Source organism: Vipera ursinii (assembly GCF_947247035.1).
Source record: "Vipera ursinii genome assembly, chromosome: Z".
Lineage (NCBI taxonomy): Eukaryota > Metazoa > Chordata > Lepidosauria > Squamata > Viperidae > Vipera > Vipera ursinii.
In genome coordinates, this window is record NC_139517.1 from 37894123 (window position 1) to 37910906 (window position 16784).

The following is a 16784-nucleotide window of genomic DNA, read 5'->3' on the forward strand; positions in this document are numbered from 1 at the left end:
TCTCACAAAAAGACGATGATTATTCAGTGAGATGTGGAAATATATTTTACATATGTTTAAATTCATTTTACACATTCCATAACTTGGGCCCAAAACTAACCCATAAGACTTTAGATAAATACGGCCTATCATAGAAGGCTTAGGAGATACAGTATATAGACCAGGAAGCTAGACAAAGATTTTGTTACCTCTCTTTAACAAAAACAGCAGACAACTCTACCCAAATACACATGTCCAGTGATGCCTAATGATAACAATATGACACCATCCATAGATTTCAGAATCTGGTAGGTATATTAGAGTATGACCAAAATGTATTTTAATTGTCTAAACATATCAAATATTTTACTGCCTTAATTTTTAACTGAATATTGTCCCACAGAATGAAACATGAGATCTTACTGAATTTGACAGGAGTTTGAGCTTCTCTACTAGAAACCTAGTACCTGCAGTACAAGAATAATTGGAAAAACTGTCTTTCAGCAGTTTGATTATTTTATTATTCAACATGATGGCTTTTTAAAATCTCCATTTTTTTCTGCATTCTTTAATTAGCAGAGGTGAACTTTCACAGAGTTTGGAAATTGTTTCTTTTTTCCAGGTATTTTTGGCAAGACTATCAGCTGATGAGAGTTCTCTGGCCAAAGGAAGCCAAGTGTTTGGGTGCTGCCCACGGCAAGGACATATGGGGCCTAGTCTTGCAGCTAAAGGCCACTGCCAATCGAAAGTTCTCTGACATCTAAGTCAGCAGAGACCCTCCTACAGTATAATCAACTGAAGGAGCCTGTAATAAAGTGCACTCCCAGCTGCTGGAATTCTCAGTATGTCCATCAATGGTCTCCTGGCAACAGGCAACAAGAAACTGAAGGCCTTGGCCACCCAAGTGAACAGGGGCCTTACTAGCTCTTATCTGGCGCTGAGGGCAGCGTGGGAGGAGGTCCGGTTAAAATTAACTTCATTACAAATGGAGAGATCCTCTTCCGGAAAGAATCCCCCTTCATTACTTCAGCCGCTGCCCTTGACCCTTCAACCCACTTTTAAGAAATTTTTAGTGAGAAGACAGAAATAAGCATTGGTGGACAAACCAATAAATCTGGATGAGACAAACAAGCAAACTGGTTTTAAATTAATTCAGCAAAAGATTTGCAGTCAAGTAGCCAGCAAACAACCACAAAGGGAGAAGCAGCAATTAGTGTCATAATTGGTGACTAGGACTTCTTTAGCAGAACAGATCCAGGGTTTAGTTTTGTGAATTCTACACTTCTTCCTTCTCCTGCATTAAAAAACCAAACACCAATACTATAGTATCTCTGTCTTCTGTGTTTTTTTATTTTTATATTGCATTATTTATCACCCCAAATTCAGGCAGTTTTTATAGCCATCACAATAATCTCATTTTTTTATGCCCTCCCTCTATTTCAGATGAATAGCTGTACACTTAAAAGTTTCCAGTGATGGAGCACCACAACTGGTTAATTGTTCTGTTAAGAAATTTCTCCTTAGTTCTAGGTTGCTTCTCTTTGATTACTTTCCAGTGATTTTTTCTTGTCTTGCCTTCTGATACTTTGGAAAATAGTTGATCCCCTCTTCTTTGTGGCACCCCTCAAATATTGGAACATTACCATGTCACCCCAATCCTTCTTTTCACTAGACATACCCAATTCCTGCAACCATTCTTCATAAATTCATAAGCTTTCAGGCCCCTAATCATCTTTGCTGCTCTTCTCTGCACTCTTTCCAAGGTCTCAACATTATTTTTACATCATGGTGACCAAAACTGGATGCAGTATTCTAGGTGTGGTCTTAATAGGGCTTTATAAAGTGATACTAGTACTTCACGTGATCTTGATTTTATCCCTTTGTTAATGCAACCTAGGATTGCATTGGCTTTTTTTGGCTGCTGCCGCATACTGCTGGCTCATTTTACTAGGACTCCAAGATCCCTCTCACAGTTACTGCCATTGAGTCAGGTTTCACCTAATCTGTATCTGTACATTTGGTTTTTCTTGCCTAGCTGTAATACCTTTACCTTTACTTTTCTCCATATTGAATTTCATTTTGTTGAAAAGGTTAAAAAAAAGATATAGGAGTCCATCAGATTTTACTCCACTAGTCTTTGCCTACTATAGGGGGTGGTGTTCATCTCTTATTTCAAGGCCATTGAGCCAGCGCTGTCCAAAGACATTTCCACAGTCATGTGGCCAGCATGACATCATGTAGCACTGTTACTTTTCCACTGAAGTGGTACCTATTTATCTATTTTCATTTGTATGCTTTTGAACTTTTAGTTTGGCAGGAGTTGGGGCAAGGATGGGAACTCACATTTTGTGGAGCTTGGGTCTCAAACCTAGGCTACCAGCTTTCCAGCCAACAAGCCCAGAGTCTTAACCACTGAGCCACCTTGCCACTCCTTTGTTGGACAGACCCAGTGTAAATCATACCCTAATTTCTTTAGCTCCCTAAGTCCATCCCTTGTCTGCCAATGGAAGCCTATAAATGATGACTAAATGGAATCACCATATTCAAACATTATATCTGTCACGGAGTATGAAGAAGATATGCAATAAGTGTTAGGAGAATAGAATAGAATAGAATAGAATAGAATAGAATAGAATAGAATAGAATAGAATAGAATAGAATAGAATAGAATAGAATAGAATAGAATAGAATAGAATAGAATAGAATAGAATAAATAGAATAGAATAGAATAGAATAGAATAGAATAGAATAGAATAGAATAGAATAGAATAGAATAGAATCTGGAAGGGACCTTGGAGGTCTTCTAGTCCAGCCCACTGCTCAAGCAGGAGAACCTATACCATTTCAGCCAAGTGACTGTCCAATCTCTTCTTTAGAAACTCCAGTGATGGAGCGCCCACGATTTCTGGAGGCACACTGTTCCACTGGTTAATTGTCCTCACTGTTAGGAAGTTTCTCCTTAATTCCAGGTTGCTTCTGTCTTTGATCAGTTTCCAACCATTGTTTTTTGTCCTGCCCTCTGGTGCTTTGGAGAATAATGTGACCCCCTCTTCTATGTGGCAGCCCCTCAAATACTGGAATACTGCTATCATGTCACCCTTATTGCTTCTTTTCTTTAGACTAGCCAAACCCAAGTCCTGCTGCCATTCTTCGTATGTTTTAGTCTCTAGGCTTTTAATCATCCTAGTTGCTCTTCTCTGAATTTTCTCCACTCTCAACATTTTTTGTGCTATGGTGACCAGAACTGGCTACAGTATTCCAGGTGTGGTCTTACTAATACTTCGCGTGTATCGGCTTACCCCGGAAAGACAACAGGGGGTGAGAAAAAAACACCTCAAGATTGCTCTGCCTTGATTTATTTTATTTTTAAAAAAGAGGGAGGGAGATAAAGACTGTCAGATTTTACAATTTCTATTCTAATACCCTATAACAATATAGTACAGTTCCTGCAGTTCTTGTGGTATTTGTTCCCTGCTCTGGTCTACCTCGAAGAACTGGAAACATCTTTGAATATCACCTACAACAGACAAAGAGAGATTATATTTTGCTGTCTTGTCATTGTTATACATGGACTAGATCAAAACTGTCATTTAGTCAAAATAACAAACTAAATGCAAGGCAGGAATATTATCTGAGTATTAAATACAAATCAAAATTGCATCTCATCTTTGCTTCATGGCCGTTGCTTTAATAGCTTAAAAGGAATAAAATAAATGTCAGATAATTAAAAGGAAGCAATAACAACGATAGTCAAGGATTTTTCTTCTTTCTTTGCTTGAAATCAACCTGGCACATTTCAGAAGAATATGCAGATTGAAACAGTTAGCATTTCAATGTGGTTGGAGTAATATACATTTCAATGTGGTTGAATAAGAAATAGGAGCCACTAACTTACAAATTAAGACAAGAGAAACTGATGGGGGCAAGCAAGAAATTGAATGATCCCAATTACTGCTTTAGTCAAACACCAGGGGAGATTGTATGTGTTAAATTCTGCCTATTCAGCAGCACCAATCTAGTAGTGGTGCAAACTATTTCAGATTCAAAACAATGGACCTGATCTTACTAGAATACTTTTGAAAGGTCAAAACAACCTGTTTCTAATTCAAAGTAGGCCGTTTCATATTGAAAGCACCTTGCTCATACCTATTACATTGTTTGAAATAGTATGAGGTGCTAAATAGATAAATGGAGACTGGCAAATAAGCAGTCATATTCTGAGTATTCTCTTACCAAACTCATTCCCCGCAGACATTAGTACTTCTTTGATAAATTGTCTCCACGAACCTAAGATCCGCTCCTGAATCAACTGCATGAACAGAGTTAGTACAAGTTTGATGGCATTGGCAAAGCACCTTCTTCCTCCTATCCTGTTTGAATTTAAAATTGCAGTGTGTCAACTCATTCCCAATTCAAAGAACAAAGAAAGAACAAGCTCTATGAGGTGCAGGATTTGGCTGTGTTTAAAAGAGGTAGAGATTTTTCCCCCTTCTTTCTCTCTTCCTTTTTATTGCCAGAATTCTTAACTTGTAACAAAAACAAGGTAACTTAATTGTTCTCATTCCATGTCATTAGCATACCATTAAGAAATAAGTATTCATCTTACTTATAATAATTTTTAATATTTATATTTTCAAAGATTCTCTTAACATTGGTTGGACCGTAATGAAAATAAAGTAACAGCAAATAAATAAACAAGGCTCAAGGTTGGTAAGTAGGTGATTAAGAAATATTCCTCAAAGTAAATTAAAAAAGTCTAAACTCATATTAGTAGAAAGATTGTATTCACACACACACACACAGGAATAAAAGATAAACATAAGAATATAAATAAAAGTTAAGAAAAAGAAAAAAGAAAAAGAGTGAGAAACATAAAGAAGCAATTTTTGATCTTCTTTATATTAGTTACAAAGTAAATTATTATCCCTCCGCCTAAGATTATGGTTCTTTATGCTGTTCAATCCTGTTAATCAGGAAATCCATAAATCACCATTTCATTTTTTTTCCCATTTTCAGCAAAAGGTTAATCAAAGGCTTCCAAACATTTATAAAAGTACTTGTCTTATCCCTGATCAAACAGTTTTCACATGTCTGTAAATTCTGTCATTTTCACAATCTATTCCTCTCCATTGTCGGTATTTCAGTATTTCTTCAATGTTGTGTATATAGCAGTCTTGCTGCAATTACTACATACAAAGCCAATCTTCCATAACACTTTTCTAACTGGTTATCCATAAGGGCCAATTAAAAAAAAATCTAGTTCAATCAGAATATTAACTTTTAAAATTCTTTACATCACAATATATATTCATATTTTTTTTCTTTTTCACTAGTCCATTCATGGTAAAATGTCCTTTCATGTTTTTCATATTTCTAATATTGATTGGGAAGTCTGATGAGCTGCCACATTTTCAACTATCTGCATAAATTGCAAATGGAGAGACTATGTACCCACTCAAGAAACATTTCTCCTTTTGAAAAGAACATGTAGGCATTAACATTCTAAACTCTTGTTTAGTTATACAGCAAGAAACAATGCAGGAAGAAAACATATCCAACAGCTCCAAAAGTTACCTAGTTCAGCTCCATTGTTATTTTTAAGATACTAAGCATATATGATCTGGGCTCTAAAGTTCCTGTATGTTCCTACTAACTAAGCAAGGGCTCAAAATAAATCATCCTATATAATTCTGTTCAAAGGATCACTTACTTATATTCCTACATAGATTAGGAATTATTTATTTTATTTTTATGCTACTTTATAGGCAGCAGATTCAAAGCAATGTGCTCATTATATAATCCTCTTTGGCATACAAAAGATAGGAAAGCTGCAACTTTCAAATGTCCTATCGCATACTGAATCACTATGCTAAGGATGCTACCTAAAATCTTTCCTAAACTGAGTCAATCAAGATTCCCATCTAGCATCCCTACTGATCCACAGGAATTTCCAAAGAAAATGTTGCTTGGACTAATCCCTCCAGAGCAGTGTTTCCCAACTTGGAAATTTTAGGCTGCTTTTGGAATTCTGGGAGTCGAAGTCCATGCATTTTAAAAGTTCTAAGGTTGAAAAACACTGCTCTACAGCTTTGTAACAGAACGTATGCCAGTAGGACCGAAGATGTATCAATCCTTCAGTAGCATGGCACCCAAAAGTATACTTTTCAAAGTTCAGATTTGGTAACTTTAAATATGGGTGCTGGTATTAGTTCCAATCCTTCTTCTAAAGCTTCCCAAAATAACATCTTGAAGCACTTCAAATATTTAAAAAGTGCTAGATAAAAGTGATCATTATTACCTACCAGTAGCAGCTGTGACTTATTAACAAACTGTTGCTAGGTTCTGAAATAACAATCCTTTCCTCTTTCAGGAACTGTTCTTATGTTTCAAACCGTTTGCAGGAATCTACAGGTCTTGTAAATCTGAGTGCCACCCCAAGGGCCACTTACATTGCTTCATACTCCCATTCTCAAACATAAACCTACTGGGAGAAGGTCAAAAGAGTAGAATAGCACATGCATTAACAGCAGCACCTTGATTTCTCTTCCAGTAATCCTGTAAATTGTGCGGGATGTGTGTATGGGGGTGGGGAAGATAGGTATTTAAAGACAAACAATCTATGGTAGTTGCACACTTGCTCCAAAACTGCTATTCTGCTCAGAGAAAATTTTATTCACCACTGTAATCAGGCAAGCAGTCACTTACAGGTTGGGGCAAATTTTGATACATTAATCTTCTCCCTCCCACATGCAATTCCACTGCATGTTAACTATGTATAATCAGGGATGTTCAATGTGCAACCTCAGACTACATACAGTTCCTAAACTCATTTCTGTGGCTGCAGGTCTCTTCCAAATATCAATGCCTTGCCATTTTGAGATAAGAAATACATGAGAACTGTTGTATAACAATTTATGAGCCCAAAATTGGCTTTTGTTGTTGTTGTTGTTAGCTGCAAAGTCGTGTCCGACCCATTGCGACCCTATGGACAATGTTCCTCCAGGCCTTCCTGTCCTCTACCATCTTCTGGAGTCCATATAAACTCACACCTACTGCTTCAGTGACTCCATCCAGCCACCTCATTCTCTGTCGTCCCCTTCTTCTATTGCCCTCAATCTTTCCCAGCATTAGGCTGTTCTCCAGTGAGTCCTTCCTTCTCAAAATTGGCTTTAAATAGCTTTAAAATAAGATGAAACCTACCCATTACCCTCACCCTCAATTCTGCAGAAATGACATATATAGATTTTCTCCAAATGAGACATTTTTATGGGAACAAATAGAGGAGCAGGCAATCAAAAGAAGCGTGTTCCAGGTTACCATAATACTATAACAATTATATTTATCTAAGTGAATGTTATATATTCTCTTGTACTTGAATATTCTCTACAATAGTACAGATGATACAACTGAACAAGGAAAGAAGAGTGTTTTTAAAAAGCTCTCTTCCAGTTGGGTAGAGATGCTAGTTGGCTTCTATTTCTCCATTTCTACTTTGGGGACCTTGCAGCAGAAAAAAGCCCCTGGGCATCCAGAGCCATCAAATGTTCTTTAAAATAAACTGAGAAATGTCATGGGGAAGTGACGTCAAAAGTGACGTCAAAAGTAGCCTTTTCTCTTAGTGTGAAAAACCATTTTGGTTTAATATTTAATAGAAACTGCTGTGGAAGTATAATGAAGCGGGAAGCAAAGGAATCTTCCGATGAAGGCTTGAAGGTCACCTTGGCAACAAGTTAGGCCAATGGAGATTGCATATTATGTGGGAAAGAATATTATACATTGAATACCAAAGTAACATCTTCCCAAATTGTTGTCTCAGATCAGTACTCTTTAGCTTCTTTTAAGCAAATATCTAAGTATCTTTTCTGTACTCCTTGACTGCAGAACAAGAGCTTCTATTCGGAATTTCATTTGGTTCCAGGATATAGATAATCTAGAAAAGATACGAGAATCCTATGTTTGAAAATGATTTGAATTGTAGTACAGATTTATTCAATTGGGTCTAGTCAAGAAGTTCAGAAGTTGCTTGTAGACTTGAGAGAGAAGTAGAACAAGTTTACTATTATTTTCAAAAGAAGCAGAGAAGTTTTATTCTTATTATTTCCTGCGAATGAAATGGTTTGAAGTAATTCTCAGATATAGTATAGATTTGTTGTCAGTATATAGAAGAAACCACACAGCTCTCAAGGAGAGACTGCCACTTAAGACTAGTTTATATGATGCCATAGGCCAGGTATTTTAAGCAAGGCTTTTTGTTTGCATGATGAAGAACTATAGAGAATTAAAAGCCTCGCAGAGTATATTGTCATTTGATTCTTTACCTTTAAAAATGTTATTCCACCAGTAGGGACTGTGAAATGTATTACTGCAGTAGTCTTTACAACAAACTTTTATGTGACTGTAGACACTGTACAAAGAAAGCTGTATTATGGAGGCAAAAACTCAGGAAGTATATGCCTTTCAGTAAAATTTGATAGAAAAATGCTACCAGATACCAGATTTTTTACCAACAAGCTACAAAGTAATATAGCCAGAGAATCCGGGTTATCAGGTCATAAATATGACATTTGAATTACATTTTCTTATTGAAAGCTCTTGCTCAAGCCTTATTTGAAACTGATAAACATAAGACCAAGTTATGATATATTCAATTAAACCATAGTTAAATAAATTATGACTTAATACAATGTGCAAATCCAGCCTGAAGGCTGGGTTGGTTCACCCCAATCTTACAGACATGTACACTCCCAAATTTCCAGATGCTCAAACTTGTAGAAAGGCAAGACCAGCCTGAATATGAAGTAATGTCTTAAGTTCCTAACTATAAATCACTGTCATGTAGCTGGAATGAGGAAGAGCAGCAATCAGAAGGAAGGCCTCAGCCCCAGGACCTCTTTCTTTGGATCTCAACCAGTGAATCTCCTTTGTTGCTGATGCTCTCAAAAGTGGCTTCTTTCCAGGTGATATTGGCCACTGAGGTTACTACTGAAATCCTTCCATCCCAGTTGCCAGGATCTGCCCTCAGTGGCCATTTTGATTCAGGCTGCATCAAGGACAAGATATCTGGTATCTGCAGAAACATCTATCTTTCATAATACCAGATCCTTAATAAATACAAGTTCAGCATCTTTTGAAAGAGGGCATACCTGCATCTGAAATATAGATTTTTCACTTTATTGAAAGAGTATTACTCTTATGTTGCACACCTTAATTTATAAGAGAAGTTGCTGGTCTATCACCATTGGATATATTGTAGACTTTCTGCTGTTTCTGTAGGTAACAAAAATAGTAACTAACACAGCTATGCAAAGGCAGTGCTGTTTTTATTACCTGGTGGTAGTGATGGTATGGAGCAACAGCACCACCTTGTCTTCTCCATTTTAGCTTCATAGTTGTTCATGGGCTACATCTGGATGTTGCCAGGCACGTAGATGGAAAACTGCTAGCACTGCTATTCCCTCTACCCACCTCAGGGACAGAACCGCTTTTTAGCTATTGTTCATGTCTGCTTTCTCCTGCACGTCTACTTTTCACCTGTAAGCTGGGCTAGCCTTGGAATCAAGTTTAGGACTCTTTCAGAAAAATGGTAGATCTTGTTCAAAATGGTAGCCTGGTAGTCTACCTGACATTTCCTAATATTTCCTTCAGGCAACTTGACAGGTGGCTAAACATGACTTTCCAAGCACACATCTACACTTGTCCAATCCTGCCATACCACACCTTGCAGAAGGTGAGAGGTGGTTGGTTCCCTGCCAGTCTACAATGCTTGTCAGGAAGGAGGAGAAATGAAGCTGAGAAGTTCTGCTAATCACTTTCTTTACCTCATTCTTCATTTAAATCAATAAGAGCAACATCACTCACCAGCCTTGTTATTTTGACAGAATAGAACTTGACAACTGAATCAGCAAATTTTGTGCCAGCATTACTTCGAACTCAAGGACTGGTGGGCACCCTTTAATAATCCATCTAACTGTGCCCAAATGTGGAGTGCCAAAGTTAAAATACTATAATAAACAATGTAGTGTATATGCTACTTTAAATCAAAAAATACAGAACAAGGAAGCACTAGTGACAAAAGAAAGTAATAAAATAACCTTCTCTGCATAATTTACAGCATGCTATTAGCATTGTTTTCTATTGCCACATCAAATGTTTTGCAACATTCCAGAAAACGCCATCAAATTTGGCGTCTCTGACTCAAACACCATCATTATCAACTCAAGTTAGCACACATTTAAAAAACTTATCTTTCTATCTAAAGTTTAAATTGTAAACATTTAAACTTGGGGTGTGGGATAGAAAGAAAATAATTTAATTTTCTAGAGAGGCAAGCAAAAATTAGTATTGTACTCCATTTAATGCCTAAATTTATCTTTCAGTTCTCCAGAGAGAACTCAGCTAAGACTACTTGGAAGAAAATTTGTATCTATTTAAAAAAGTAAAAGCTTTTAGACATAATTATATTTATTGAGTCATTAAACTGAGATTGTGAAATGTAGTTACAAGTTCACCTTCCTTATGGAAAGGCTGTAACCTTTCCTTCTGTTTCTGTGATTTAGTGTTATTCTTTCTTTTTCTGAGTTTTAGAAATTTACCAGATAATATTCCTCCACCATTGGCCTGATTTCCCCAGAAGAAAGTTCACAGAAAGAAGATATTTTCATGAATATTATCAGCACACTAAATAGGTCTGGAAGAAACCCCAGATTGAAAACTTGAAGAACATCAGCAGTATAGACTGTTTTTCACACTGGTGTCTTCCAGATATTTTGGTCTACCATTCCTATTAATCTCCTCTGATTCATGTAAACCCATTTCATCTTGGGGGAAAGGATACTGAAAATACCAGTTAAGGAGATGGATAAGAAATTCCCAGTTCCTCTGAACCCATCTGGCTTGACTGGCTCTCTCACCCATGAGACATCACCTATTAATCCCTAAATTTCATCCTTTTAAATTCAAGGAACCCAATAACATTTTCACAATGTTTCCTTAACAGAACCCATTCAGATAAGATATGCAGCAAAATTGCCTGATCTGCATATCATGAATTGTTGTTATTAACCAGATTCAACTGAACATTTGTTCTCAAATCATCCTTAACTTATTCAATTTCTTTGGAGCAGCAAGATCAAGAAAGGCACTGGGAGAAAACTGGGTGTATGTAAACAACCCAAGGCCAAAAGCGTTGGACAGAACAGCATTTAAACATGGGAGTGAAACATCCATAAAAGGTACACTAAAAAGCAGCTAAAGCAAAGTAGCAAAATGTTCAGTATGTAACTATGGATAATCAAAAGCAGATGGCAGGCAGCTCATCTCTATTTCTGGTGGACAATACCTGCTGGGATTATGACCAAGAGCACAGAACAATTCTGAAATCTATACAGAAGTTTTGTTTTCTGTAATCTGATATCATCCAATAATATGTTTCCTACTCCACAAGTCCCAATCATTAAGGTTATCCTGTCTAGAAATTATAGCAACTTGATCCAACACTTCAGGATAGCTCTTTATCAAGCCCCCTTGATAAAAATGAAATCCATGAAACTCAATGTGGCTTATTTTTCAGTCGCCTAGGATTCCATTATAAATCTAGGTGAGATCCAGCCAAACTTCATATTCGGTTAGAACTACTGGCCACTGATTATTTCTTGACAGTAAAATGATTTTTGACTGGTGCTTCCTTCTGAAAAAATAATCGAAGTAAATGGGATCCCAGGGAGATTTTAATACAGACTAAATATCTTATGAATATATGCAAAAGCTAGGAGAAACCCGCTTCCGCAACCGTCCATCGGGCGCTTCAGCCCTTTATCTTCCTTCCTTACAAGGTAGAAACATTCTCTCTTATTCACACATACGCTTTTGTATAGCAATCCAGCTAACCCCTAATTTAACTCATGAGTAATTCAACCGGAGTCCCCGGCTTCAAGCTCATAATCACTGCTACGGGTTGTAACAAAACAACCAACCAGAACAACAACAACTCCTTTCTCGGAGGGCGGGGCTGTAAAGACAATCTCCTACATCCGATCGACGATAGACCCGGACCCCAAAAATGAGGGAAACGACCTCTCGAAAAACTAGTAATCCGTGCCTGGCGGTGCATTCTCCTAATTTGCTCTGTTAAACTAAAGCACGGGCAAATGCATTCAGAAAGGTTCGTTTTCCACGAAAACTTCTCAGATCCCATCTGCAAAACCTGCCCCCACAAGACCCGCCGAGTTTAACAACCCAAGTTGCGTTTATTCACACACTCTCTCTCAATCGCCTCGCCCAGCCTTCCCTCACGGTTGACCCCTATACGAGAGTATTTGAGCAGTTCCATGCCGTTTACCGACACGTTAAACTTACAGTAAAGTTACACTCTCATACAGAAGAAAGTGTAAATAGAGAAACAAGCTGGCACGCAAAATTTCTGTCTATTGTGCAATTCTTCTTTCCCTCTTCTTTCCTTTTTTTTATTATTCGTTTCCTCTCCCACTGAATCTTCCCCGATTCAAATCACACATACAGTATCTAAGCTTTCACGATGACCTACCTTCGGTAGTCGAACCGCTTGGCCAGACAGAAACCAAGAGGAACCCCATGCCGAGCCAGCAGGGACAAAAAATGTGGCCCATTGTTTTATCATTGCAACCCTCTGCTCATAATGTTGTTCTAGACTAAGAAGCGGAGTTATTCCCCACAGCAATCTTCAAAAATATTCCCACCAGCTTCCCTCCTCACTTCTTTGCTACCTAACTTTTCAACTCCTTTCACTTCCTTAAAAAAAAAAGTCACCACCTCTGTGGGTTGGTTTTTTTTTTTTCTTTCTCCGCCAACGCTAAACGTCAGGAACGCGCCGAGCGCGGGCACGAGAAAGATTCCAATTCCCTCGGGAGCGGCGAATGAGTTCCTCTGAGAGCGTGCGTAAGTTATGCCTATGGGAAGCACAGCAGAGGAAGAAAGCAGTCTCTTAGTACTGCTAAAGTTCAAAGTTTCTTTTTTCCTTCGGAATTTTTTTAAACTTGTAGATTGTTGGCTGACTGCTGAATGCGTATCTTTAACATAAAAATATGTGAATTAAGCCCACTCTCCATAAAAAATTGCAGAACAAAAACACGATGCACAAATTAGCACTATAAAGCATTACAGCAACAAATAATAGCCCCAAAATTTAGAGGATATATTTGTAAAGTGCTTTAAATTTGCATTAGTCTTGTATTATCTTGAATGAGTTGGAAGATTGTATTAATCTTGAATGAGTTGAGGGAAAAAAGCTATTTGAGAAACTGATTAGATTAATCAGAAAAATTAGACTGAAAGATGAATTGTAAAGTTTTTAAATTTGATAATAAAAAGCATGAGTATCTTTGCATAAGGGTTTTTTTTCCTAAAGGACTGAAAGAAATCAACACTATTTTCCCCCTATTTCCACTCGATACAAAAACAGCTTCAGTAAATAAAGCTGTAAGATAAAAACTTTACTTTCTCGTACTGAGGGGTGTGTGCATTTGTATGTTTGCATAAAGAGAATAGTTTGGGTTTTTACCTTTTAATTTTTACCTAACTATTTTTTTACCTTTCACTTTACCACACACCCAGGGATTAAAATTGCCCTAGTCAAGTTTTTTTAATACACTATGTAGCCCTAATAATAACAAATATTAAATTAATGAAGACTAATTTCTGTATAGGATATTGCAATATAAAGCAAAAACATTATTTAAATCAAAAGCATCTAAAAGGGAACGCGTGATATGTTAAGTCAGAATGTAGTTATTTAAGTTTATTGTATTATGTGAACCTAGCCACTGTTTGTAAACTGCAATGTAAACTCTGCATATTGCGTGGCCTTAGCCAGTGATGAGTTATTCAATAAAACTATGGTTTAGGGGAAATTGTAGAACGCTCAGAACGGAGTTCCGGCACCTTTTTTGGATGGAACCTTGTAGGGTAGGCAAGGTGGGTTGTATGAAATGTGTGAGTTCCAGCACCTTTTTCTTTTACAAAAAAAGCACTGAGAACAACTACATGCATTTTTTTTGTTTTACAGTTTTATGCACTGTGAATTACACTTGAATTCTCTTTCTGGGAAACAGGTGCTATGTAGATTTTAACAATAAAAGTGAAACATAACGTTTATTTCCTGCTTTCCACTCAACAGTCAACTGAGATTGTTTCTGGAATATAAACACCTCCTCAAATGTGGCATAGGATGAATGGTGGGAGAATCTTTTCAACAATGACCCCTTCCTTTTGAAAATGAAGTTGCCCCAGAAAGCATAATCAAAACATCAGAGAGGCCCACTTACAGACTTCCTGGCTACTGTTTGGCCTCAAGCAAATGCCCTTCTTGTTAGCTAGGCTATTAAAAAATTGCCTCCAGCCTCTTACATGCACTTGCATACCTTACTTGGACTGAATCCCTCTATAATGCTTTTAAAGAAAACCCACAATACCTGCTTGAAATATTCCTGGTGACTAATCAGTAGAATGTGCAAAAGAGTTCTAAAGGTAAAGGGAAAGGGAAAAAGTTTAGCAAGTAGGTAAAGGGAGAAAGTTATAAACAGGAGGGTGCAGCAGCATTGCTGGAGAGAGAGAGAGAGACCTGTTCAATTTCTGGATAACAACAGCTCGTATGGCTCTGCATGGAATGGTGATGAGTGTCATAACATATTGCAAACTTCAGGACTTCTTGCATACTACTAGAGCAGTTTGCACAAAGTCACTGCAGGACTTGACATTTGCTGCAAATACCAATACTGTATGGGTTTGCTTTTTTATTTATTTTTATTTATTTATGTTTTTAAAAAAAGCAAAATGCAAAAATAGTTATAATGCAAATACATACAAAAATATATAAAAATGCATAAAAGGTACATAAACAGTACATAAAAGTGAAAATGTATAACCGAAAAAAGCAAAGTATATTTCACTGTAACAACTGAGTTAGTTATATACACAATATACAAATATATGAATTGCTAATGTATTTATTTAACTATCATTCTGCATTTTTGACCTACTATATTTTGTATAAATGAGTTCCATCTTTCATTTTACTTGTCCATACAGAATCTAGGTCTAAGTGCAATCCACTCCTACTTGGCAAATGTAATTAGTTCTTCAGTCGATTGAGTGAACTAGGCTATACCTTTATCTTTCTACTGTTGTGGTATCAGTTTTTAGCCATAGGAAGAGCACAGAAAATATATTTACATTGTCCTGTTGTCAAATTCCATGTGACAAAATGCTGTTTTAACAGTTCTTTTGTATATAAACATAAATTCTAATTATTTTTTGTTGTATAAATTGTAATCTGAGGTTCATTGGCACTCTGCTGTAGAAGACATTCTTCCATTGTTTAGGTAAAAGTAGGAAACTAGTATTTTATTTCACTCATTTCTTAGCATCTGTATATCAAATTGATTTTTCGATAGCAATATCTGTAAAAACTAATAGGGTTTTATTTTAGTTTTAAAGGATTTAACCAGCTATTCTAGGATCAGAAGCTGAAATGCTGCTGGCCCAAACAATGTTGTTAACAAATGTTGCAGTGTAAATATTGCAATTGGGTTACATCTGGAATCCATCTCTTAAAACAGCATGTGTTTAAAATTCATCTTCGTCATCTATCAGTTGGTCCAAAGAGATTATCCTTGCTTACCCCCAATGCTTCCTTATCACCACCTTTTCTCCCAATTTTTAAAAATTCAGTTTCCCATAAAGTCAATTTATCGTGGGAAACAGTGTTGAATCTTTTTTTAATTGACATGACATTTTATAAGTGGCTTGTTGCCATAGATATTAGAATTCTAGTGTACTTGGACTTTAGAAATGAGATTTAGAAATAAACAAAACAATGTCATCTGCAAATAAAAACAGTTCCATTATATGTTCAGCTGAATACCATGAGTTTCTTTGGGAGGCTGAGTTCCAGCAATGACATAAACCTGAGTGGCATGGGAGATCATTTTCTCAGTTTGGATGATTTTTTAGTTCTGTTTCTCATTAGCTGCACTTTACAGTGCTTTCAGAAGCCCACCAATTTCATTCCTCCAGAAAGGATTTTTTATTTAGTTAAACAGTGTGCTAAACGAAGTGGATTTTTTTTTCATTTGTGCATTTTAATTTACAATTAGTCCTCTGATTACAACCATAAGACCCAATTTTACAACCTTTCTTGAGGCAATCATTAAGTGAGTGTGGCAGTCGATAAGCGAACCCATTGTTTGCTTTGGGACAGGTTTTGCTGGAAAGCAGAGTAAATGCTGGTTTCTGTCAAAACCTTTGAAAACTGGTCATGTGACTGCAGAGTGCTGCAATCTGCTATCAATGCAATCTGGTTGCCAAGATCCAAAATGCAGTCATACTTCAAATCCAGGTCGTAAGTATTTTTCTGCAGGTCTGTTATAACTTTGATGAGGACTACTTCTACAAGTTTTTTAAAATATGTTTTAAAGAGGAAAAGCTGGAGAGTTACTAGAGGGTATTTGCTTTTTAAAATGCTCTTAAGGCAGACATGTCAAACACAAGGCCCGGGGCCCAGATCCGGCCCGCGAAGTGGTTTCATGCGGCCCGCGAAGCCATTCTGGAAACAGTGAGGGAATGGCCCCCACTGCCTTGGCCCTGGCCCAGAGACCCTTCTTCTGCCAGAGACCCTCAGAACTGTCCCACTCCTGCCTAGGCCCCCATAGGCACCCTTGATGCGAATGATGTAGAGCTGGCCACGCCCACCCAGTAGGCCATACGCACTCTAGCCACAGCCACCCAGTAGACCATGCCCACCCTGGCCATACCCACCCGGCCCCGAGGGCAAC

General features: G+C 37.3%; 1 protein-coding gene across 2 annotated transcripts in view; it reads right to left on the reverse strand.

Annotated features, from left to right (window-relative positions):
* The window catches only part of ERBB2 (erb-b2 receptor tyrosine kinase 2), a 64514-nt gene extending 51777 nt beyond the window's left edge, over positions 1-12737 (reverse strand). For both annotated transcript variants that reach the window (XM_083377246.1, XM_083377245.1), the window contains exon 1: positions 12521-12737. In XM_083377246.1, the coding sequence (XP_083233372.1) occupies positions 12521-12602 (82 nt within the window). In that variant the 5' untranslated portion in view covers positions 12603-12737. The remainder of the gene's footprint in view (positions 1-12520) is intronic.
* Positions 12738-16784: the final 4047 nt, after the last annotated feature.